Source organism: Malus domestica, chromosome 12, assembly GCF_042453785.1.
Source record: "Malus domestica chromosome 12, GDT2T_hap1".
NCBI classification, from domain to species: domain Eukaryota; kingdom Viridiplantae; phylum Streptophyta; class Magnoliopsida; order Rosales; family Rosaceae; genus Malus; species Malus domestica.
Window position 1 is genome coordinate 5,389,806 of NC_091672.1, and position 25,880 is coordinate 5,415,685.

At 36.9% G+C, this 25,880-nt stretch overlaps 1 protein-coding gene across 2 annotated transcripts in view; it reads right to left on the reverse strand.

Moving 5' to 3' along the window:
- The window catches only part of LOC103423244 (ubiquitin C-terminal hydrolase 13-like), a 46,786-nt gene that overhangs the window by 3,729 nt on the left and 17,177 nt on the right, over window positions 1-25,880 (reverse strand). The window contains exons 1-10 of one of the 2 annotated variants that reach the window (XM_070809723.1): window positions 2,315-2,464; window positions 2,108-2,171; window positions 1,826-1,864; window positions 1,623-1,742; window positions 1,408-1,530; window positions 837-902; window positions 632-720; window positions 446-554; window positions 225-293; window positions 20-121 (exon numbers count right to left, since the gene is read on the reverse strand). In XM_070809723.1, coding sequence (XP_070665824.1) covers window positions 20-121; window positions 225-293; window positions 446-554; window positions 632-720; window positions 837-902; window positions 1,408-1,530; window positions 1,623-1,742; window positions 1,826-1,864; window positions 2,108-2,171; window positions 2,315-2,331 — 798 coding nt within the window. In that variant the 5' untranslated portion in view covers window positions 2,332-2,464. Of the gene's footprint in view, window positions 1-19; window positions 122-224; window positions 294-445; window positions 555-631; window positions 721-836; window positions 903-1,407; window positions 1,531-1,622; window positions 1,743-1,825; window positions 1,865-2,107; window positions 2,172-2,314; window positions 2,465-25,880 lie in introns of those variants that run through there. The other variant, XM_070809722.1, reaches the window with a different exon arrangement.

Here is a 25,880-nt window from a genome sequence, read left to right on the forward strand (position 1 = left end):
AAAATTCCGCAGCCTGTACCCGGCGATTGTGCACATAGTTCAAAAATGAAGGAACATCAGGGTATATGGCCATTTCAAGCGGAGTAGATTTCTGAAAGCATATAATGTCCCCATCTCCAATCTGGAAAAGCAAAGCAACAGATTAACTACCCACAAACCTATAAAAGCGTAAACCTTAAACACATATTTACAACATACCAAGCATGCAATATAGCAACAATTACCAGGTTCGACTGAAACGAGGACATCTTAACAATGCGATAGCACATGACAACAGGCTCAAATTTTACTTCCTGAATGTAGGACAAACACATACATTAGTTTTTGTATAAGAATGGTAAAGCGAAGCATGCAGCAAATTATAAACTTACATATACATTCTACATGTACGTATATATATTAAGTTAAAGACACAGCTGATGCTACGAAATTAATGTGAAACAACCTCATAAATTTCAAGTTCTTCATCAAGGGGAAAACCAGCAAATTGATTCAACTTTGCTAAAATATCTACTGGCTGTGAAGATTTCTTCACAAAAAGCCTGCCAACAAAACTGGAAACAGAAAAGAAACTTAAATCAGCAAACATGAGTCAAAGGAGAACTATTTGGCTGAGCAGAAAGAGCCATACCGTATTTCTTGTTTCTCAGGATCATAAAGCTTAAAAAAAAGCAGGATATCTTCGTTGGTTTTTTCAGGAGGAGGAATAGGATGTAGATTCTGGAGAGTTTATACAAGCAAGAAAATGTAAGAAATGATGTCTTTCATAAAGCAATTGGAACCACAATAAGCCTCAGAACACAGGCAATAACAAGAATATAGTAAGACTGGATTACCGGCCCAAACTCTACTTCCAAAAACAACTCTAGCATGTTATTTGATACCTTGCTACATTGTCCAACCTGTAAAACACAGGGGTCATCATTAGCTCTTCTTGGCACCGATGTACAGCTTAAACACTATCAATCATTTCAAAATCTGAGAGCAAATGTTTATCACTGCCCATCAACCTTTTCTGTACTATAACAACTTCATTTAAAATGCCTCGTCTAATACTGGAAGCATAATGAGCATCGGAATATGCATTAAGAACTTTTTAAAATCCAATTTTGCCAGAGAAATTGACAGTTATAAGTTATAACCGTACATCATTAGTTCATAAACTTGAAAACTTCAGTGTTGGACATAAGCGTACATCATTAGTTCATAAACTTGAAAAGTTCAGAGTCGGACGCAGCAAAGCAAAAATTCAGACAAAATGAGATTTATGAATTACGAAGGAACAAGGAGCAGTGCCTCCGAGTTTAAGGGGGCTTAATCAGTGAAGTACATACTAATTGTAATACATCCAAGTTCATGAATTACGAAAGGAACAAGGAGCAGTGGCATAATCAGTGAAGTACATACTGATTGCGATTCTTCCTGAGGTGTCAATGGTCGACTGGGGCGATATGTGTGGTTTTGTCTCTTGGCCCAAATCCAGAGACGCTGAAACTGCACTGGTATGCCAAACTCTTTTGCAACCTCCTCCTGTTAGCCATTTCCAAATTAGAAATTCTAATAATCAATAAAGCAGAATTCATAATTTTTTTTCCCTCAAAAGTCAGCCTGTACTAGTGTACCTTGAAAAGATTAAAGGGCATTTGTTTGTGAATACGGAATTTACGAACTTTGTCATGATCAACAAGGTCAAAATATATATCCCTTCCAATTTGTTCTGCCAGGTCCTTATCTCGAGCAACCTAAACATATCACTAAACACCAAATGACTGTACTAGCTCATCCGAACAAGCAATGGTGAAAACAGGATACTAGAAAGCTTTACCTTTATAATAGTGTAGTGGAGTGCTTCGTCCTCTTGCTGCTGGAAAGACAAACAGAATCAGAGCTCTGATCGACAAAAAACCTAACCCTAACCCAGTAACCCTAATCTACTGAATCATAACCCTAGCAAATCAACTACTGTAAACAAGTGAATTTTCAAAATTCAAGCAGGCTTGAAAATGCCGGGTAGAACAAGGAACCCTCGGCGATAAAAAATGAAGAATGAAGCAGAAATTTAATGAAAAAACGAGACAGAAAAAGTAGAGGAGGAGTCGGTACGTACATATGACGTTGCAGGAGTATTGATCGCCATTGCTGTCGAGCAGTAAGCAATCGTATCAGTGGAGCTGAGAGACGAGTGAAACGGTGAAAGAGGACAGCGAGAGAGAAGGAGAGTTAGAGGAGTCTTTGTCAAAATCAACTGAATTAGGATTTGACGTTGTAATCTCGTTATGAAGTTTATCTCTGACTCTTAGAATGAGATACTTACTTGTACACCAAGTACATATGACGTTGCAGGAGTATTGATCGCCATTGCTGTCGAGCAGTAAGCAATCGTATCAGTGGAGCTGAGAGACGAGTGAAACAGTGAAAGAGAAGGACAGCGAGAGAGAAGGAGTGTTAGAGGAGTCTTTGTCAAAATCAACTGTATTAGGATTTGACGTTGTAATCTCGTTATGAAGTTTATCTCTCACTCTTAGAATGAGATACTTACTTGTACACCAAGCATACGCATTGTATAAATATAAGCATACGTACATATGACGTTGCAGGAGTATTGATCGCCATTGCTGTCGAGCAGTAAGCAATCGTATCAGTGGAGCTAAGAGACGAGTGAAACAGTGAAAGAGAAGGACAGCGAGTTAGGAGTGTTAGAGGAGTCTTTGTCAAAATCAACTGTATTAGGATTTGACGTTGTAATCTCGTTATGAAGTTTATATCTCACTCTTAGAATGAGATACTTACTTGTACACCAAGCATATGCATTGTATAAATATAAGCATTTGTATTTTTAGCACCCCTCACTCTTAGTGTAGATAATATCGTTTGTTAAAAAAAAAAAAATCATTTAACAACTAATTGAATCACATTATTATGCTTATTCAAAAGAACTTTTTTAGAACCGGCACTACCCGCCTCTTAAAATGTTTTGAACGTGTTTAAAAATAGAGAAAATAATATTTAATAAACAACTAATTGAATTACATTATTTGTAGCTTATTGTGAGGTACTAATTAAAAAAATTAAAAAAAAACTGTACAAAAAAAAAAAAATATTAAAAAACACTGTTTATATGACGAAAATACCCCTACATTATTTCGGTTCCTTTTGAACTTTTTTGTTTGGGGGGGCATTTTTGTCCAAAACTTTTTGATAAAGCCCATGACCCCAAAATGTAACACCCACCCCCTAGTTATAAAAATATTGATGTAATTTAACCCCTCAACGTTTTTAATATATCAATTTGGTTCTCTTTGACTGCCCTATCAGGATCTAAGCTTTGGATTCTTTTTATTTTTCAAGCTGCCATGTGGCAGCACCCCAAGCAATTTCTTTCTTCTCTCTCTATCCCCCCCTGTGAACTCTTCCTTCTTTCTTCTTCTTTTCTGTTTTCTTGTATGTCCTGTCTTTCTCTCCATCTCGGCTCTCTCTCATCTCTCACTTCTCTCCCTCTTCTCTGCACCGCACACGCACGCACACACCCATCGCACCTGGGTGAGGAAGAAGCATCACTCATCATCACCATCTCGTTCTTCTCTCTCCCTCTGTCCCGTGCTGCGAACCCAGAAACCTGGAAAGGAACTCCAGCGAGTTTCTATTTTTCCTGGTGAGGTAAGCTCCAAGCCTTCCATTTTTCGTCCTAGAATATGGTGAATGAGTTTTAAATGAGTGTATTTCGTGATTTTGGGAGGTTGTAGGACGAATTCAAGGCGGGTGTAAGCACACCCATCTCTGGCGAACTGGGGAGTGTCGAGGGATTTTTCGGCCATCTCCGGCCGTTCCACGATGAAAGGAAGGTATAAAAACACTCCCCTCGTCTTGCTTTTCGTTTTGGTACCTAGATCGGGGTCTAAAACCCCTGTTTGCAGTCGATCGAAGCTGTTGAAGCTCCGGTGTTCGTTTCCAGCGAGGCCTGGCCCTCCATGATGTTTCAGGGACAAACGGGCCTTAGGCCCGTGTGGTGAGGCCAGCCCAGGTCCTAACCCAGTTTCATTTTAATTGTTTTAGTAATTGTTAGTTGTTTTAGGACCAAAGGCCTTTGGGCCACTATATTTCAGGGCTCGACGCCCGTGACCAAAACCCAAAACCTTTTTAGGTTTTATTTATTTTCTCTTATAGAAATAAGGCCTTGGGCCATTTTCTATTTATGGCAGTAGGCCCGTGTGTGTTTAGCCCAAACAGATTAGGCCTTGGGCCAATCTGAATTGGGTTTTCAGCCCATTCCCAAACCCATTAGCCTTAGTTTAAAACCCAAAACCCTTAAGGCCTTTCGGCCCAACCCAAAACCCTAAGCCCAATCTGACTTTGACCTTGACCAGTTGACTCTGACTGTTGACTCGGTCAACTGTCAGAGTTGCCTTTGACTTTGACCGGTAAACGGTCAATGTTGACTTTTTGAGTTGACTTTTCGGGATTTCGTTCAGGACCTCTCCTAGGCTAATTTCGATGTCCTGAACTCGTTTTTGAAGTTCGTTTTCCCTAATTCAATCGTTTGAATAGAGTTTGACTAAAGGTACTCCTTTATGTGAATAGGTAAAATTATTAACGGTGATTCCGTTATACCTTTTTGGTAAAGCTTTGCACCATCGGTGTACAGTGAGTGGACCCCTTCAAAAGCATGTTTTAATAATAGAAATGCATACATGAAAAGCATGATTTAATATTTATGTTTTATAAAGTACTTTATGAGATAATATGCTTACTGAGGCTAGTTTGAATTATTACTATTTTTCCTATAACCCATGTTCTTATAGAATATCCGATGGATGACGATATGATATTTAGAACATATTTAGAACACCTCTTTGTAGTATAGATGATGGATGACTTTATACTACGAAGTTGTTTTTCAATATAAATATGTTCAGTGGTTTTTGGTGAAGCCCGTGACCCTAAAAGGGGTTGTTGACTTTATATATAAAGATATGCATTTTTATATGGTATCATGGTGCCCCACTCTACGACATCTTCTTTCTATGGCCTTCGCAACCGCTTCGTTCTCATCCTCTGTTCCCTTTCTTTCTATTGGACCAATGTGTCAACTATATTTCAATGAGGAAATTAAAATTACTAAGTAATTTTAAAATGACGGAAATTGAAATGACGAAATTTAATTTTTCAGAATTTATGAATTTCTTTTCTAATTATGAATTTTCTTATTTGGTTAACCTAAAAAACAATGGAATTTGAATACGTAATTTTTACTTTTAAACTTTCACTTTTTAAGGAAAAATTACACTTAGAGAATAATTTCAATACTTAATTATATATTGAGATTACACTTTTTAAATATTTCAAGGAGGGACATTTTTTTAAACCAGTGTAAGATGACATCATGTCCTATTTTTCCGTTAGAAACGGAATTACATATTTACCTTTCCCTTTTTTGTTAAACGTGATCGGCGGAGATTGACGGAAATATAGCTTTAGATTTACTCTCTTCTATTCGAATCATTCAATTTCTTTTTTTGTTTCTCTGCTATTTTTGGTCCTCTCTGAAGTTTATCTCTCAAGTTTGTTCGAAGGTAAGTTGTTCTTTTGGTTTTATATTTAAATTTTCTTTGGCATTAGTTTTACATAATCATAAAGAATCACTTTGTTACACCCACCCCTAATTTAAATTGTATTTTCACTAAATTTGAGTTTATCTTGTTTTTAAAATTGTTTTTGGGTCTTAATAGGTGTGCCAAGGGGCCCACTTTTGTTTGTTGTCCCCCGGGTCCAAGCCTTCCATCTCTCTCTCTCTCGGTCTCACTCTTTCTCTCCTTCTCTCTTTCCCTCTTTCTTCTCTCAACTCTCTCTGCACTCTTTCTTTCCTTCTACCCGAGCGCCACACACACACAGACATATGTACACCTAGACAGCAACCACTCACCACCATCATCTCTGGAACTTTCTTCTCTCTCTCCCCATCTCGGCGAAGCTCCGGGACACCCAGAAAACACCCATGTCTCCCCCGACGACTCCGGCGACTTTCAAGGAAATTTTCGGCCAAACCAAGGCAAGTTGGTCAGCGTGCAAGATATCAATCTCTTCGTCTCATTGAGTACTACAACTTTCCTTTTTGTTTCACCCAATTTCGTTGAGTATTTAAGAAGTTATATCCGTTTGAATCTTACCCAGTTTTCGGCGACCTACGCGGCGTTCGAGGCATTTTTCAGCCAAACCACGATGAGATAGATGTTGTACAAGGTACTATTCTCTTTGTCTCTTCGAGGGCTACAACATTCATTTTTGTTTCACTCGATTTTGTTGAGTATTGACAAAGTTATTGATGTTTAAAGTTACCCAGAAATTCTGGCGGAAAGCCCAGTTTTCTCGGCGAACCCGTGCCTTCCAGGCCATTTTCCAGCCAACTCTAGCCACGATGACGGGAACCAAGGGTATATTTCGATTCCTTACCTTCGGGGCTTCAATTTTGGTATATTGAATGACATGTTTTGGTTGAGTTTTGAGCTCCATCGGAGCTTGGGAATTCTCCGGCTGAAATCCGGCCTTCTCCTCCCTTTGAATCCGGCGACCCACCAACCTAAGGCCTTTGGGCCTTTTCTGCCGAGCCTAACCCAAAACCCATTTCAGTTTTTATTATTTATTTTATTAATTGTTTTAAGTTAAAGGCCTTTGGGCCAAATTTAGCTAAGACCCTAAGCCTTTTTATCTAAAAACCCAAAACCCTTAAGCTGAAGGCCTTCGGGCCTTTTGAACCAGGGCCCTAAGCTCTCTCCTCTAAACCTAGCCCACCTAATTAGCTAAACCCAAACCCTTTATGTGGAATATTCTGCCAGGGAATATTCTCTGGAATATTCTAGGGATATTCTGTTGACATTTTATGAAATTTATCCAAGACCCTTCTTAACGTAATTCGACATTTTGAATCCGTTTCCAACGTCCGTTTTCCCAAATTCAATCGTTTGAGTAGAGTTTGACTAAATGTACCATTTATGTGCTTATGGGCAATTATAGTGGCATTTCTATCTTCGTCAGTTGCGTGGCTCTTCGGCGGCGAAGTATTGTGAGTGGACCCCTTCTAAAAATGAATGTTTTGATAATAGAAATGCATACATGAGAAGCATGATTTGATGACTACGTTTTATGAAACGTTTTATGAGATAACATGCTTACTGAGGCTAGTTTGAATTATTACTATTTTTCCTATAACTCATGTTCTTATAGAATATCTGATGGATGACGATATGATATTTAGAACATGTTTAGAACACCTCTTTATAATATAGATGATGGATGACTTTATACTATGAAGTTGCTTTTCAATATATATATGTTCAATGGTTTTGTACTTACCTAATGGTCTTTTCCGCTACGGGAAGTAAGGATAGATTCCGGTCCGTCCCGGGTGACAGTTTGGTGTTGGCATAGGGCCTGGAGTGTGTTTCCTCTGGCTATTTAGCATAGGGACGGGGAGCCGGCATGGGGCCTGAAGTGTATTTTCCTCTGACTGTCTGCTCAGAGACGGGGAGCCGGCATGGGGCCTGGGGGTTATCAGACAATTCACTGGTGATTATTATATATACAAGTTATGATTTGAGACACTGCACAGCATGCTAGGTTTCGGAAAACCTATGTTTATCATTATATTTGTGTTTTCATAAAACTTGGGGGTTAGTACGTTGATAACTGTTTTATTTTATATATATATATATATATATTTTTTTTAAATTGGTCCACTCATGTTTGTTTTGCGCCCCCTTCAAGGCTTAGAATCGAAGCATACAATCCTGACGTCAAGGCACTTCCGCATCGGCGTCTTCGAGTTCTTTTGGTGTGGGACCCATTCTTTTATTCATTCAATTTTATATTATTCTTTTAATGTTCTAGATTAGATGTGTGCTCTGAACACGTTTCTTAAATGCATATTCTTTACTCTTTTATATTTATAAACCTTATCAATTCCTTGTTTTCAGCATTTGCACTCAATAAATGGCTTTTGTCACTCTCGGGTGTCGGCCAGCACGTGCCTATCCTGGTATTCAGGGAATTATCGGGATCGGGGCGTGTCAGATTGGTATCAGAGTGAGGTTTTGTTCAGAGCATACTTAGGATCTTCTCTTACTCTAGTAGCGTGTCGGTTTTGACGTCATTTAGATGTCAAGACTTTCGAAGTTTATGCCATTCGGCGCAATTGTGCAAACCTTTCTCTGTTTGAATTGTCACATTCTGGTTGAAATACAAGAAATTCAAGTCGGGATTGTGCCTCATCGGTGACGTGTGTGATTTGTTGGACGACTTTCAACATCAGATCGATACTCTGCGGCATGCATTCACTGGGAATGGTGTGCAAAGTCGGTGTTAATTAGAAGCGACGTGTTTTAGAAATCTCAGTTTGAGGAAGTCTAGTCAAGACCAACTGAAGATCCGAAATGGCGATGCCACTCTGCAACATGCGTTCCCTAGGAATTGCAGGCAGAGTCGGCTCTACATCGAAATCTTGGAAAACGGAAAATCTTGACGGTACAAGCTGGTTAAGACCAACTAGAAACCTGAAATGGTGATATCACTTTGCGACATGCGTTCCCTAGGAATGGCGGGCATAGTTGTATCTTTTGGAAATTACTCGAAACTTTCAAAGTGTGTGTTAGAGAAAGCGAGTAAGTGCTAGTTGTGATGACGGTTAGTAAGTGGTAGTTGGTGGGAGCAAATCAATGTTCTCAAACTCATTACCACTGAAGAAATTCGTGTGGATTTTTAGAACAATTCTCGGCGATTGTTCTATCGATTGCCTTCTTGCTTACTCCAACTACGAAGTCAAGCTCCCTAACCTTTGACCGTCAGCTTCACATCAAATTCTTTGAGTGTTGACTTTGTTTACATTAATTATTTTTCTTGGGAAACTCCTCGGTAGCAGACGCTATTCTCACCAATTTCCAAACGGAGTTGCAATTTTTGTTGTTGTTGTAGTTGGATTTGGATGATGAAGATCCAGTCTGGGTTGGATAAACAGACTCCTTGAATTTCACCTGGGTTTGGTACTAGGTGTGTAATGGCTTGAGATTCCACCATATTCATCATTGTACGAAGATCGAGCTTTGCTCTGAATTTCTTTGGACTCATTGAGCTTTGGTTTGCTCATAGGCATCACTTTAAGGTAGCTAATCGTGCCACTGCATGCATGCGCAAACTGCTTCATATCTTTGTTCTTCGTCATTCTATTGATTCATAGGTTCTATGTTTAATTTTTTAATGTTGAAACAGCTCTCACAAAGTATTGTGAATTTTCGAAATGTCTTTGGCCTCGTTAAATCTTATTGACAGTTCTTAACTATTCTTGAGCTTAGACCTATTTCCTTTTGGCTAAGAAATCAGTTGATCTTACTATGATGATTTACCAAATAATCATAAACAGTGACTTCTATTTTTGTATCTTTACCTTCCTTCGCTTGTTTGTTTCTCAATGTAACTAGATCTTGCCGGAACAAAAAAAAAATAAAAAAAATAAATAAAAAAATGTTTGTTCTCGTCATGGTTTCTAGTTCAAATCTCGATATCTTGTACCCTAGATTTTAATATACTTGTTTTGACCCTCAAATTTTTTAGTGTTCTTTTAGCCTTCTCGACATGGTTTCTCGTTCAATCAGTGAGGAATTCATAATCTATCGATTCAGTGGAAGTGTGCGCCCAATTCTTATTGTTCGAACAGGAATTTTTGGGGCATAACCTCTTCACAAGTTTACCATATTTACCAGTATGAGTTCCATGTGGGTATGATATTCAAACCGTCTTTTGGTAAGAGACTGGTGAAGATTGTAGTGCAAGTGATCAGCAGATTGTATCACTATCTTCACGCTGATTTGAATGGTTACCATTCATTATCCTGCTGCAATTCATCACCATCATATCGTACTATAATAGACCTTTTCAATGAAGTGATGTGTTCGCCTCAACGCAGCTTTCCATTACCTCGCACCAGGATCCTTTGGTTCGCGAGCATATGAGCCTGAGGTTTGAGCTGTCTTTTAGTAAGAGTTGGATGAAGGTTTTAGTACAGAAGGTCAGTGGATTGTAGCACCATCTTACTATAATTCATAGGCATCACATCGGTCTTTTTCTAACGATATGTGCTCGTCTCAACGCATCTTTCCACTGCTTCACTTCTGAACTTTATTGTTGTGAGTATGTGGATGTTGAAATGCTTCTAGCAGATCTGTTTGGTGCACTCTGGAATGGCACCACAACGTAGTTGAGGCGAGAATCGGAAGATCTTTACACTTTTCTCGAATGGTGTGTGCTCTCATGGGGTGTTTAGGTTGATTACCGCGAGTCATTCTTCTTTCCACCAACATTGATCTTGTTTGACTAGAAATCTGCAACTAAGCAAAAATGGAAAGGTGGATTGAGCATTGCAACAACTTCTTAAGAAATACTGCTTGTTGGGAAAGGTGACTTCTCGTTTTCTGCTTGCCTGATTTGAGCTTTTAGTCTATTACTAACATGGTAGCCACGTCTCTTGAATCCCAAGGTACAGTTTTCAAACGGGTTCTTTGTTGGCATAACTCTGGAGTAGTTGGTTGAATTTGGAAGAATTGAGGAGGATAGTGTGTTTGGTGCTAGATGGAATCATTAAGACAACAGTTTTTGGTTTTGTTCGATTTGGGTATGGCACTTTTGTGACATGGTACGAGAGTTTCTACTTACAACACTAGTTGGCAGGGGAGTATTGTGAACTGGTATTCGGAGGATCGAATTTATGACGTATGGAAATGTGCATCCTCAGGAAATTATTACTTGCTTATCGAGACAACAAATGTGTGGTCGATATTGTGGGCTGCAGACTGTGATATCGATAGCTTATTTGTTGGGTTCATTAAGCAAGTGGGCAGGAAGACCTGTCTTCAGCAGTGGTTACATATTTATTATCGTTGGGGCTCGACCCAAAGACGCATCTATTCTCGGGGTACGTGAGGTTACGAATTCTTGGGCGAGACCCACTCTCATCTTTCAGTTTTGATTTTCAATATAAGTACTTTAACTTCTTTTAATTTAGTTATTTGTTTTTTGTCGTTACAATGTTTTGAGGAAAGTGTTTTCCGTTTTCAATTTTAAGTTCAGCACGAATTTTCAACCTATATGTTAGTACATATCTATTTTGACGTTATCGTATTTTGTATACTTACTATCAACCTTAAGCTATTTTATGTTTTTGACTTTATATCTTATTAAAGTATGTTTTCTACTTTTACATTGATGGGGAAGAAAGTAAGAGCTTTGAGGCATAATAGAGGATTTTGCAACCCGCTTGCGACGGTGTGGCATATTCTCTTTGATGCACCCACTCTGACTTGATATCTCTTTATACATATATTCTTCTTACTATTTTCGAGTATTTCAATTTAGTAGGTGATTTTAAATTTCGGGGACGAAATTCTTTTAAGGGGGGTAGATTGTTACACCCACCCCTAATTTAAATTGTATTTTCAAAAAGTTTGAGTTTATCTTGCTTTTAAAATTGTTTTTGGGGCTTAATAGGTGTGCCAAGGGGCCCACTTTTGTTTGTTGTCCCCCGGGTCCAAGCCTTCCATCTCTCTCTCTCAGTCTCACTCTTTCTCTCCTTCTCTTTTTCCCTCTTTCTTCTCTCAACTCTCTCTCTGCACTCTCTCCTTCCTTCTGCCCGAGCGCCACACACACACATACATATGTACACCCAGGCAGCAACCACTCACCACCATCACCTTGGGAACTTTCTTCTCTCTCCCCCATCTCGGCGAAGCTCCGGGACACCCAGAGAACACCCATGTCTCCCCCGACGACTCCGGCGACTTTCGAGGAAATATTCGGCTAAACCAAGGCGAGTTGGCCGGGGTGCAAGGTAGCAATCTCTTTGCCTCGTTGAGTACTACAACTTTCCTTTTTTTTTTCCACCCAATTTCGTTGAGTATTGAAGAAGTTATATCCGTTTGAATCTTACCCAGTTTCCGACGACCTCCGCGGCTCTTGAGGCGTTGTCCGGCCAAACCACGGCGAGTTAGACATCATACAAGGTACCATTCTCTTCGTCTCTTCGAGGGCTACAACTTTTGTTTTTGTTTCACTCGATTTCGTTGAGTATTGACAAAGTTATGGATGTTTAAAGGTTGCCCAGAAATTCTGGCGGAAAGCCCAGTTTTCTCGGCGAACCCGTGCCTTCCAGGCTATTTTCCAGCCAACTCCAGCCATGATGATGAGAACCAAGGGTATATTTCGATTCCATACCTTCGGGGCTTCAATTTGGTATATTGAATGACATGTTTTGGTTGAGTTTTGAGCTCCATCGGAGCTTGGGAATTCTCCGGCCGAAATCCGGCCATCTCCTCCCTTTGAATCCAGCGACCCACCAACAAAAGGCCTTTGGGCCTTTCCTGCCGAACCCAACCCAAAACCCATTTCAGTTTTTATTATTTATTTTATTAATTGTTTTAAGTTAAAGGCCTTTGGGCCAAATTTAGCTAAGGCCTTAAGCCTTTTTATCTAAAAACCCAAAACCCTTAAGCTTAAGGCCTTCGGGCCTTTTGAACCAGGGCCCTAAGCTCTCTCCTCTAAACTTAGCTCACCTAATTAGCTAAACTCAAACCCTTTATGTGGAATATTCCACCAGGAAATATTCTCTGGAATATTCTAGGGATATTCTGTTGACATTTTACGAAATTTATCCAAGACCTTTCTTAGCATAATTCGACGTTCTGAATCCGTTTCCAACGTCCGTTTTTCCAAATTCAATCGTTTGAGTAGAGTTTGACTAAATGTACCATTTATGTGCTTAGGGGCAATTATAGTGGCATTTCTGTCTTCGTCAATTACGTGGCTCTTCGACGGCGAAGTACTGTGAGTGGACCCCTTCTAAAAATGCATGTTTTGATAATAGAAATGCATACATGAGAATCATGATTTGATGACTACGTTTTATGAGATAACATGCTTACTGAGGCTAGTTTGAATTATTACTATTTTTCCTATAACCCGTGTTCTTATAGAATATCTGATGGATGACGATATGATATTTAGAACATGTTTAGAACACCTCTTTATAGTATAGATGATGGATGACTTTATACTATGAAGTTGCTTTTCAATATATATATGTTCAATGGTTTTGTACTTACCTAGTGGTCCTTTCCGCTACAGGACGTAGGGATAGATTCCTGTCCGTCCCGAGCGACGGTTTGGTGTTGGCATAGGGCCTAAAGTGTGTTTCCTCTGGCTATTTAGCACAGGGATGGGGAGCCAGCATGGGACCTGAAGTGTATTTTCCTCCAACTGTAAGCTAAGAGATGGGGAGCCGGCATGGGGCCTGGGGGTTATCGGACAATTCACTAGTAATTATTATATATACAAGTTATGATTTGAGACACTGTACGACATGCTAGGTTTCGAAAAACCTATGTTTATCATTATATTTGTGTTTTCATAAAACCTGGGGGTTAGTACGTTGATAATTGCTTTATTATATATATATATATATATATATCAAATTGGTCCACTCATATTTGTTTTGCGCCCCCTTCAGGACTTAGAATTGAGGCATACAATCCCGACGTCAAGGCACTTACGCATCGGCGTCTTCGGGTTCTTTTGGTGTGGGACCTATTTTTTTATTCATTCAATTTTATATTGTTCTTTTAGTGTTCTAGATTAGATGTGTGCTTTGAACACGTTCCTTAAATGCATACTCTTTACTCTTTTATATTTATAAACCTTATCAATTCGTTGTTTTCAGCATTTGCACTCAATAAATGGCTTTCGTCACCCTCGGGTGTCGGCCAACACATGCCTATCCTGGTATTCGGGGAATTATCGGGATCGGGGCGTGTCACACTTGGCATTAGTTTATTAAAAGAACAATGAATTAGCAACCAGTTAATGGATTATTAATCATTTTGGCATTTTGTGCAGCATCAATGTTACAAAATATTTGTACAGCATCAATTTTACAGAATTTTTGTACAACATCAATTTTACAGATTTTTCTTAAGTTTATCATTGTGAAACCTTTGTGCAACATCCGTTTTTATTGATGATTAGATTTACATTTTGAAATGAATGTATATATCTAATTATTTATGTGCTGCATCAGTTTAATTTTATGTTTTTGTTTTTTTTTGGTGGATCATGTTCATTGTTAAGGTGTTGAAGTGTGTATGAAAATTGTGCAGTAGTTGTGTCGCTTTATTTGCACTCTAGTTATGGGGATTTGTGTGGATAATTAACTTTTAGGCTTCCAAGTTTGTCATCATGAGACTTTTTGTTGAAATACTCATTATTCAGAGGCGAACCAAACTGTTTATTAGAATGCAACGAAGATATTCAGACGCTTCTATTGGTGAATAATTTGATTTCAAATCCAGTTGTTGATGTTTATATTCATGCTAAGAATGAGATGTTTGTTGTTCCTACTAGTAGTATGTCATATGTTTGTCTAAGTGAAACTACTAGTAATTGAGATGAGAACCAATATTTAGGTAAGTGTGGCTCTCATGGACCTCACCATTATGCAACAAATGAGTGGCACAATTATATTTCTTATGAGGGTCAAAGTTATGAAGATGGTGCAGTTAAGTTTCGAAGAAAACTTACACAATACCCTATTGAGGTTGGTTTTGTTTTCAAGTACACTATTCATATCTTTTGGAGCTTGTGTTAAAGGATTCTGATGGTGTAGACCAATGTTGTTCCTTGATGGTACTTTTTTTAAGGGAAGATATACCGGTACTCTTCTTGGTTGTTGTGCTAAAAATGCAAATAATGGTAAGTTTTTTTAATTGTTATAAATTAAATATTTGTGATATTGTTTTGAATTTCAATATTTATTTATTTTGGAGAATTAAGTTATTCTTTTTGTATGGATTTTGTTTATTAAAGTGCAACATCAGTTTATTAATGTGTAGCATCAGTTATTAATGTACAATGGATTATGAATCAATTTATGGGTTGGGGGAACCCCCATATACGTTTAAGAATTTCTACTTTTTTATTATCATTTGTGCAACATCTGTTTTACAAAGAACTATTAATGACTCAGTTTATTCTTTCTCTATAGATTTGTTATTAAAGTGCAACATGAGTTTATTAATATGCATAATCAATTATGTTTATTTGCAGAACTTGTTTTGTGATATAATTATTTTTTTTTTTATATAGAGATTTTTCCTGTGTTATGGTATTGTTGACATAGAAAATGAAGACAATTGGACGCAGTTTGTTAAACATTTGGCTTGAATATTAAATTACCAAAGGAGGAAGATCACATTCATTAATGATCGACATCATGGGATTTGAATGCAATTCCAAAGTACTTTCCTACTACTTCTCATGGTTTCTGCATTATACATTTGAGGGAAAATTTAGAGAGACAATGCGCATGTAATAAGTTTTTGAAGGATCAGTTATGTGAGTATTTCAAAAATTGTGCATATGCATATAGTGTTGAAGATTTTGATAAGAATATTGAGAAAATGAGAAGTGTTAGCAGATATATTTCTAATTCATTTTTAGATGATCTTCCTAAAGAGTATTGTTCTATTTTACATTTTTTGATAAATCGGTGGGGCAAAATGAGTAATGGAACTGCATAATCATTTAACGCAATGATTTCGAAGAGCATCACATGCCTATTCTTAAGTTGATGGTCATGATGTCCGATAGGAGGCGTGTTTCAGAAAAGTGGTTTTCTTTCTTATGTTCAAAAAATAAAATTGATCTTAGAGGTATTGTTAGTAGGTCATATGATGATGTATTTGAGGTTCGGGGAATATGAACTCTTTTGTTGTTATGTTGGATCAACATCAGTGTTCATGTGTTCAATGGAAGCATAAAGGATTTCCTTGTGCTCATGCTTTGCAAGTTATTCTGCATGATCATCATGATATTGAGGATTTTATGGATGACTACTGAAAAGTTTCTTCTTATAAGCTAAGCTATCAGTTTCATATCGTTCCAGTTTCTGACTTGAACAAGCTCACTTTTGATCTAATAAATGCTCATGTTAAGCCCCCTCTTACAAGGAAACAAGGTGGTAAACCACAAATTCATTATTATAAGTCTAAAAATGAGACAAGATGTGTAGTGTAAGATGCAATCATTGTCATTAGACTTCACACACAACAAGCAGACATGTCAGGCTTTAATTTGATTTTTGTATTTATTTTAGTTTTGGATAATTTGTATTTTTTTTTTGAATTTTGTTATTAGATCAATTTTTGTTATTTTCGTGCCAAATCAATTTTTGATTTTTATGCAGAATCAGGTTATTGTTTTGTATACAGCATCACTTTTTGTATTTTAACAATTTTTGGTTTCCCAATTTAGGAAGAATCATTTTAAGCATTGAATTCATGTTTTTGTAACAAGGAGTTATTGAAAAAGGCAGTAAGAAACTTGCTATTCCCAATTTCGCAAATTTTCTATAATGGAGAAAATGAATAAATAAATTGAAAAAGCTATGTAACATTTTGCAATGAATAGTTTCAAAAAGAAATGTAACATTCAAAAAACATTTGTAATATCACAAAAGTGAATTATAATAATGTAATTTTAAACATCAAGGTTCATAACAATTTAAATGTTAGAAGTCCAGCTCAAACTTCATCCATCTCAAAAGTTGCATTTGTAAGGCTTATTCGCATGTAGTCATTTGTTGTTTTTTCTCTTTCATTCAATGGCAAATGGAATAACCTGTATCTATTGTTGTACCATTCTTTAATCATTTGGACCTTCATACAGATTAAGCATAGGTTTGAAAACTTTATAGGAAAGTATTGAAAAAATAAGCGATACTGAATTTAGACTTACCACTTTATATGCATTGTCATTGTGCATGTTTGTTTCACCTTCTTGAAGGTTTTTTTTTTAGAGTTGTAAAAATTGAAATGCATCTCCTCTGTGTCGAATACAAGTATTGTGTAGTGTTTGTGATTTAGAAAAGGTATAAAGATTTTTCGCGTAACTCACGTTTGTTCATTTGATTTTTCGCGCAACTCACGTTGCTTTTATATAAGAATTAGTATCCAACATCAGTTATAAAAGAATTAGCATGCATCATTTACTTATATCAGATTTAGCATGCAACATCAGTTATACCAGGATTAGATGCAACATCATTTATACCATAATCAACATGCAGCATCAATTACACCACAATCATGCAGTTGATGACATTTAATATTTTATGCAAACTCATCAGTTTATATAAAACATACACATAAAAATCAAGCAGAATTAGTTTTTGTTTTTGGATTTACCATTTTGTCTGTTTGGTCTTCGTTGATTTTGGAACTTCTCTTGGCTTTGCGTTTTTATCTTCCATGCAACTAGTGTCATTTGTACATCCTCATCATTGTTTGATCATCAACTTTTTCCGGAACATCTGAAACTATTCTTTCATCATCTTCTTCTTGTTGTTGAACGTCATCATCATTTTCATTTTGAGCATTAATTTTTGCCATCCCATTTGATATGGTTCTTTCATCATCATCAGCATCTTGTTTTTTTTTTTCAACAACTTGATCATCTTATGGAGGTTATGCATGTCCCCTTACATTTTGATCTTCTTCAGGTTCTTCATGTTCAAGCACCAAATTTTTTCCTGCTTTATCTTTCTTGGCTACTTGCTTAGACCCTAGTACAGTTTGATCTTCTTCAGGTTCTGCATGTTCAAGCACTAATATTTTTTTTTCTGCTTTAGCTTTCTTAGCTTTTGGCTCCTTCTTGGCTACTTATTTTTCTAATCTCCTCTTTTCTGATGCAGGTGGAGGATCGACAAAGTCATCATCATCATCATCATCATTTTTTATCCTTGTTCAACTGAATCCTCAATTGGTTTTGCATTGTCCATCTGTGAAAGTTTTAAGAGTTAGTTTTTTGATACTTTGTTTGAAAACAACACACAATAGGTACATGTAGAATCACACATGTATAACCAGTTTTACACAAATATAAACTATATTTTTACTCCTTTTTTATGATTTTTGTTGATACTGTTTGTTTTTTATACTTTTTTGTTTTTCCTAAAAAAATGCAGAATCATGTTTTACACAAAAGTACATGCAATATCAGTTTTATCTCCAAATTTTCATTTGCTTCCTTATAGATTTTTTCAGGGTAAATTATATTTTACCCCATCAGGTTTGAGTGCAACTGCAACCTCATACAACATCTTTAAAACTATCTCATACATTACTTATTATTTTATTTCAATTTTATATAACCATTAAAAAATTTGTTAAGTTGACCGTTAAGTGATGACGTGACAAATGAAGGGCCTATTTTTTATTGACGTGGCAATCTACCTAAATAAAAATTAGTTATAAAGTAAATTAAAAAAATTGGGCCCTCGTCTCCTTCGTTCACCCATCTCTCATTTCTCTCCCATTCACCCATCATTTTCCCAAATTTAATTGGGTTATTCGTGCCAGTGCAGTGTGTATTTGAAGAAATCAAGACTCATCGACCCCCACATCAGGACTCCTTGTTGGGTTCGTGTACATCACACTAATTTCTCCAATTTCCAGTTTTCTGGCGCCACCAGAAGACCCCCTTCATCATCGGTGGACTCTATAGCCACAATCCCAACAACAACCACCCTTGCAATTATGGCTCATCAAGTACGGACACACAATCTAGAATATTTTTTTCCCATTCTACCCACCGCCATTTTTCCCATTACCCATAATTTCTCCCCTCTATATGTTTTCCACTTTCTTTCCCTTGCTCAGACCTGTTTGTGAATTGGGTTTTCTTCTCCGGGTCCGATAGTATGGACCATGCTTTTTTAACGAGACATAAAGCCTCTTAAGAGAAAGCAAACTGGTTATTTCCAGGTTCCAAAAGGGTCCTGAGTTTCTCAAACTGGGCCAGTATGAGTCGGGTTTGTGGAGCTAGGTCGGGCCATTTAGAGAACGAAGTACCAATCAGGTGGGATTTGGTGGATGGTGGCGAGGAGGTCGTCAACAAGTTTGGGGTGCTAAATCAGGTGTGGAGAAGATCGCCAAGGACAAGCCCTCCTCAAATGGGTCGATTATATCTAATCTGATGGCCGCGTACAATAATCAAGATGAAGGGAGATGTGGGTGAGGATGGGCATGTTGCGCTGTTCTCTTAAACTCCTTCCGCCTTTCAATTTCCATCACCACGAGTTCTGCTTCTGAAAAATAGATTGCTAGTTTTTTAAAATGGAGGAGCAAATGAGTGGAGAGACCGAAGAGAGAAAAAGAAAGACTGGAGAGAGAAAAAGCAGAGGGAAAGAAAAAATGGGTGAGACCCACTTTGTTTTAATTCAGTTTTTAAGCAATTTATTTAATATTTAATTATATTTATTGCAGGTAGTTTAATACATGCCACTTCATCACTTAACGGTCAAATTAACGGATTAACTAACAGATGTTTGAAATTGCAATGAAATAATAATTAAAGTATGAGATTGAAATGTTTTAAAGATGTTGTAAGAAGTTGAAACTACACCCAAACTTGAGGGGTTAAGTGTAATTTACCCTTTTTTTCAAGAAGAACTGACAAATCTCACTTAACTGTTGTTGGCAAGCGTTTCTCCTTTTCTTATATTGGTTTGATGATTTGGTTGTGATCACAAATCCAATATCGTAGACAGAATAAATTTTTTTTTTTTATTAGAGATTTTGTAAAAGGGTACTGCTATTTGACCCTTTGAACTATTACTCCTGTTGAAATTGATCCCCTGAACTATTTTTTTTTTTGGTAAATTAACTCCTGAACTATTTGAAATTAGCCAACTAACCCCTTGTCGGTAGATTCCATCCACTATTTCATTAAATTGAAGGGCAAATTAGTCTTTTCATCATTAATTCTTACTTGTCAACTATAACCGCCAATAAAATTATGACATATGGATACAAAATAATGTGTAATGACAATGAGAAATGTATGTAAACGCTCGATTTTTTTATGTTTTCTTAATATGCTATATGTTTTACACATTATGTTGTGTCAATTTGTTATAATTTTATTGGTAGTTATCATTAATAAGTAAGAATTGATGATGACATGACTAATTTGCCCTTGAATTTGATGGAATGATAAATGGAATCTTACGTCAAGGGGTTAATTGGCTGATTTTAAATAGTTCAGGGAGTAAATTTACTAAAAAAAAATAGTTCAGGGGGTCAATTTCAACTGGGTAGTAGTTCAGGGGTTAAATCGCATTTTACCCCTTGTAAAATAACACAAAAACGTTTTTTTTTTTTTTTAATTAGTTTTTGTTTGCTTACCATGAAAAGTACAATAGTGCCACTGATGGTTGGTTGTTTATCTCTTTTCCTCTTCTGTGCTCTATCAATTGATTCCATCAAGTATCTTGCTGTTTCTTTGGCCCAGTTGTATTGTTTTATGTTATCAATGGAGGTACAATTCTTGGCCAAACTTCAAGGGAGTTTGCCTACTGAGCTCCCAAGCATATTTGTGTTGAGCAAAAATAGAATTATAAGACAGGCTGCATCTTCATTTCCTTCTTTTGTCCCAATGTCAAATGCAACTTTAATTGTGCGTGCAATTTCTTTTCTACCGATTCTTGCCAATTTTAGAAGTATTTATCAACAAATCTGTTTTCTTTTGGCTTCAGGATTCTTATGTCTCTTGTTGACTGAGGGGCTTCTCTATCTCGATTTGGAATCTCAAATATGTGTTGGACATCATCAGCATTTACTTGGCTATATCCATTTTTGAATTTAAACATTCATTTTTCAATGTCATACCAGTTCACAATATATAGGACATCCCAGTCTGATTTCTTCATTTGTAATTCACCCTTTACATTTGCTTTCATAAGTTTCCCAAAAGATGACTTATATATGAATGCCAAGACTTCTGGTTTTTCATCAAAATTTGGCTTGAGCTCTTGTATTAATTCTGTAAAGGCCATGATATTCAGTCTTATTTGAGCATAGTTCTCATCTATTGCCCGAAGCTTTGCAACATGAGGTTTTTGAGCTGATTTCTTTTTGGTTGATGAATGTTTTTCTTTTGGCGGCATTTTCATAAAAAAAACGATAATGAGTATAATTTTTAATAAAATAATATGAAGTCATATAAATGACAAATTAGATGCAAAAGGAAGATGTAGCATCACTTAACACACAAGGTAGATGCATCATCACCTAGCACACAAGTTAGATGCAGCATCACTTAGCAAACAAGGTAGATGCAACATCACTTAGCAAAAAAGGTAGATGCATAATTGGTTGTTAACGACAAGGTAGATGCATAATTATTTTTAACACACAAGGTAGATGCATATTCCTTTTTTTTTTTTTTAACATAACATATTTATGTGCAGAATTAATTTACAAACAAAAAATAGTTCCATAATTAATTTACAGACAATAGGCAGGTGCAACATCAATTCACATACAAAATGCAGCATTAGTGACAAAGTGCATCATCAAGCTAGACGGTTAATGTTTTTACTCACAAAATTTAGACGGATAATCATTTTTTTTTACAGATGTTGTTGAAGAATCAGTATACATATAAACTAAAAAAAAACGAAACAGAACATCTAAAACATCAAAATTGTTTTTTCTCGAACTCGAACACTGAAAGTTTTGTAAAATCAAGTGCAAAAACACTTGATAACATGTGTTTTTTTATAGTTTTCGAAAGTGTCTTTTGCAAAAACAAGTGCAAAAACACTTAATAATGCATCCAAAACTTGATAATGCATTCCTTTTTGTCAGAATTCAAAAGACAATAATGCAAATGAACGATTTGGAGTAGTAGAATACCTTTGAAACACTGATCTTCTGGAAATTCGGCCGAACCTGTGTACCGCTTACTAAAAATTCGTTTTGAAAGTATCGAAAGCTATGGAGATTTTAGGGTTTTTTCTGGGGAAGTTTTTTTGTGTGAGAGAGTTTTTGAAATGATTGTTTTGGGGGAAGATGAAAGAAAGAAAAAACCATTAGTTCGCGGTATTGAATAGGGCATACAATCCGTTTTTATGATTTTTTGTCGTGTAGTGGTTAATGTGGCCGTTTATTAACGGTTATAGATAAGGGGCATAGGCCGTAATTTACTCAGTCCGTTTCTTTTTGGATTGGGCTTGGTTTTGTGTTGTTTTGGGTTTTTTGTCCCTCCTTGAAATGTTTTAAAAGGTGTGGAGTTGTGTGAAATATGGTATATATATTTTCTCTATAAGTAAGGCTCCCTCATAAAAATTGAAATTAACCTATTTACATGAAATTTAAACTTGGGAATTCGAGGCTCTAAATTCCAAACTTTTTTTCCACGTCGAAATTCTAAATTTATATGTTTATAAATTCAAATAAGGGAATTTGAGCATATCTATTTATAAATTCTAACTATTGTTAAAATTTCAAGTTTATTTCCCTCATCTATACATAGTGCGCTAAAAATTAAAAATTAAGGAAAATTAATAAAAAGAGTTTTAAAACTTTGAATCTTCAAAAAAAAAAAAAAAACCATCTGCTAAAATTTTATTTAATGGTGAAGACAAATTCAACGCCAAACCAGCCCAATAAAACTGGCCCACTAGTGAGTTTTCGATTACACCCCGACTACAATACGTTCCCCCATTTCTTTAGTCTGTTTTCCTTTTATCTCTGCTATTTTCTCATTTTATAAGCCCGATATGATCGTGGATGACGGCGAGGGCGCTGTTGAAACTATGCCCTGAAAGTCAATATTTGGAAGAAACCTTTCAGGACAATTGAATCGATGTATGGATGACTCTTATACATCAAATGGCAAAGATACTAATTAGGACTATCTCAATAAACGATATATGTCCTAAATAGTGTATCCATGGACAATGGATCGATTGAAGAAGTAATATAATGATGTTAGACTACAGAGACCTTCTTCACATAACCAAATGTCCAAAAAGGTTCCTGGTCATTGGATTGTCGGAGGGATACTGGCAATGCTTAGACCGGTACATACTGTGTCTGCTTCAAATGGAAGGATGGAAAGTCTCATCCCATTCGTGTTGTGACACTAAGACAAGTATGTAGGTGCTCATTAAGGGAATGAGTTCACTGAACACAATCGAACGAGAGTACTTGCATGGAGGTCTACTCACATGTCAAGCAAGTAACTCTAATGGTTGGAATAATGTAAGTAGTCCTTTGACCTGAGGCATCGTCGTTGTCTTGTGGTTAAGTACTTGATCTTTGATTATGTCAAAAGTCACTCTATCAGAATGTCAACGGCATAGTTGGGGTTAAGCCACTTAGTCATGAAGGCAAGTGTATGCGCAACAAGGAATCTCTAATCCTCGATAAGAGAGGAAGAATACTCTAAGATATGATTCGGGAATCTTCGGCCAAAGTATCGAGCGTAATATAGGAAAGCGTTCCTATACGACTCAATTGAATCATATAAGAAGGAATAATCACATTAGGGGTTTGACATAATATATCCATACCCTAATAATGTGATTGAGAGTATTGTTTTAGAGAATGATCGAATTACATTGTAATTCCAACTGAATAGGTTCTCCGAATAAACTTCTACATTAGCTTGGGTAGCTATGCATATGGTTAGATGTCACTCATAGCTTGTGAGTTCTTCTAGACGATTAAATGTAGTCGTCAAAGAAGAAAGGTGAATTAAAATGAAGTTTTAATTCACTAAGTGATTGAATTAAATATAATCAATTGGATTGATGCCAATCACCTCACTGCCTTGCTAATTAGAACCTAAAAGGTTGTTCACCAATACACTATTGTAGTGAGTAATTAATGGATGATGGAAACAATTAATTGGATTAATTAAGTGTTGTGATTAATTTAGAAAGTCTAAAGAAATCATAAAAGCGATAAAGATCGTTTTGGGCTTAAAGAAACGTTCGGGTTTAATTGGGCCCATTGGGCCTAAACCCATTGGGCTTTTATTCAAGCATTGGATGACTTGAAATAATAAAAGCCCAAAGCCCAAACAAACAACAAAGAGGCCGGCCATATACAAGTGGAGAGGAGAGATATTTAGTCAAGTAGTTGACTAGGTTTCTTTTGTCTATTTAAGGAACTTTATAGAGATATTGTTCAATAGGGGTTTTTTGTGAGTTTTGAACAACAAAGAGGCAAAAGAAAATAGCTCTCTTAAACCACAAAGGCCGGCCACCTTAGGGGTGTTTTTACTAACATATCTTACACCCTTTTGGTTATTCCTTCATCCTTCTCACTACTCTAGTGGGTGAGGATCTTTAGAGGTTTCCTACTTTGGAAACTTGAAGAGAACCTAGGAGCACTCATTCTATCAAAGTGGAGGAGGCAAGGAGGGAAGCTAGGCTCAAGGAGTTCAAGGAACAAAGGGCTTGGAGGTGGTCCATCCTTGGTCTCAAGTCTAGATCAAGAGGTATAAGACTAAACCTTCACTATGTTCTTTTCTCTAAATTTTTATTTGATGCATTATATATAAACCTATGAACCTTGAAGGGGATTTGCATGACTATAGCTTTGATAATTTGTTATAATTGCTTCCGCTGCTTTCGTATATTAAATTTGATTTGTATATGCATGATTGTCATTATGAAATCCCATCCATGAATCTCATAGATTTCCCTTCAGGCGCCACCCTCGTGATCCACAAGGAAGTCAAGGACGAGGAAGAGTTCGAGAAGTTCGGAACGATCCCAACCAGTCTTCCACCGATAACCAGGAGTTCTAGATGGTTCTGACCATCATGAGAAATGGCTTTGAGAAGTTCGGGATGACGATCACAACCAGTCTTCCACCAATAACTAGGAGTTCCAGATGGTTCTTAAAGACTCTAGTAGTAATTGTATAGTTGGAGTTAGTTAGACAAGGGTAAATGCGTAAGTAGTTGCTGTATGTTGAGGTCAATTATGTCCATAGAATTGTATCTATATATACTGATGTAAATGTATTGTTGAGTAAGGAAGTGAAATGAGAAGAAGATATTTTTTATATCTCTGAGTTCTCTGAAAGTTAAGTTTCAATATGGTATCAATCGCCACCGCCTCACGGCCTTGGTGAATCTTTGATCGCTCTCGTCACTGTTGTCAACGCCTTACTGCTACGTTGCCACCGCCTCACGGCATTGGTGACTCTTTGATCCTCACGGCTTATCCGCTCCGATCTCTGGTCCGATTCGATCTCTGGTGATTCTTCTCTGTAATTTGTGTGGTTATTTGGTTGAATCTTGATCTTTTCATCCACCATGGCGTCCGATTCGTCATCTTCTCTCCTAAATTCCTCTTATCCAAACCTTAATTTGGTGCAAAGCTATACCTCTCTCACGATTCAGAACATTGGAAGTATGGTTCCAATCAAGCTTAAGAGCTCGAATTATCTTCCATGGCGAGCATTCTTTGCCCCAATTCTTCGTCGCTACAAACTTCTTGGTGTTATTGATGGTTTTGAACCTTGTCCCTCTCCTCTCTTGTCTGATCGCTCAGTCAATCCTGCGTTTGAACAGTGGTACAAAAAAGATCAAAATCTATTGATCTGGTTGAATTCTACACTCTCAGAGGAGATTATTCCTTTCACAGTTGGGGTTTCTTCTTCTCGTGATCTATGGCTCAAATTAGAACAGAGGTTTGGTGGCATCTCCGATGCTCATATTCATCAGCTTCTATCTCGTCTTCAATCTCTTCAGAAAGGCTCTCAATCGATCTCTGAGTATCTCCAGCAAATTAAAGCAATTTCTGATTCTTTAACAGCTGATGGTGCCTCTGTGTCCGATCATGACTTGATTGCTGCTACATTGCATGGTTTACCAGAGGAATTTGACTCATTTGTTGATTCTATTACTCTTTGCCTCTCATATACTACTTTGGATAAACTGCATGGTCTTCTTCTTACTAAAGAATTGTCAACGGCTCGTCGAAAGAAATTAGT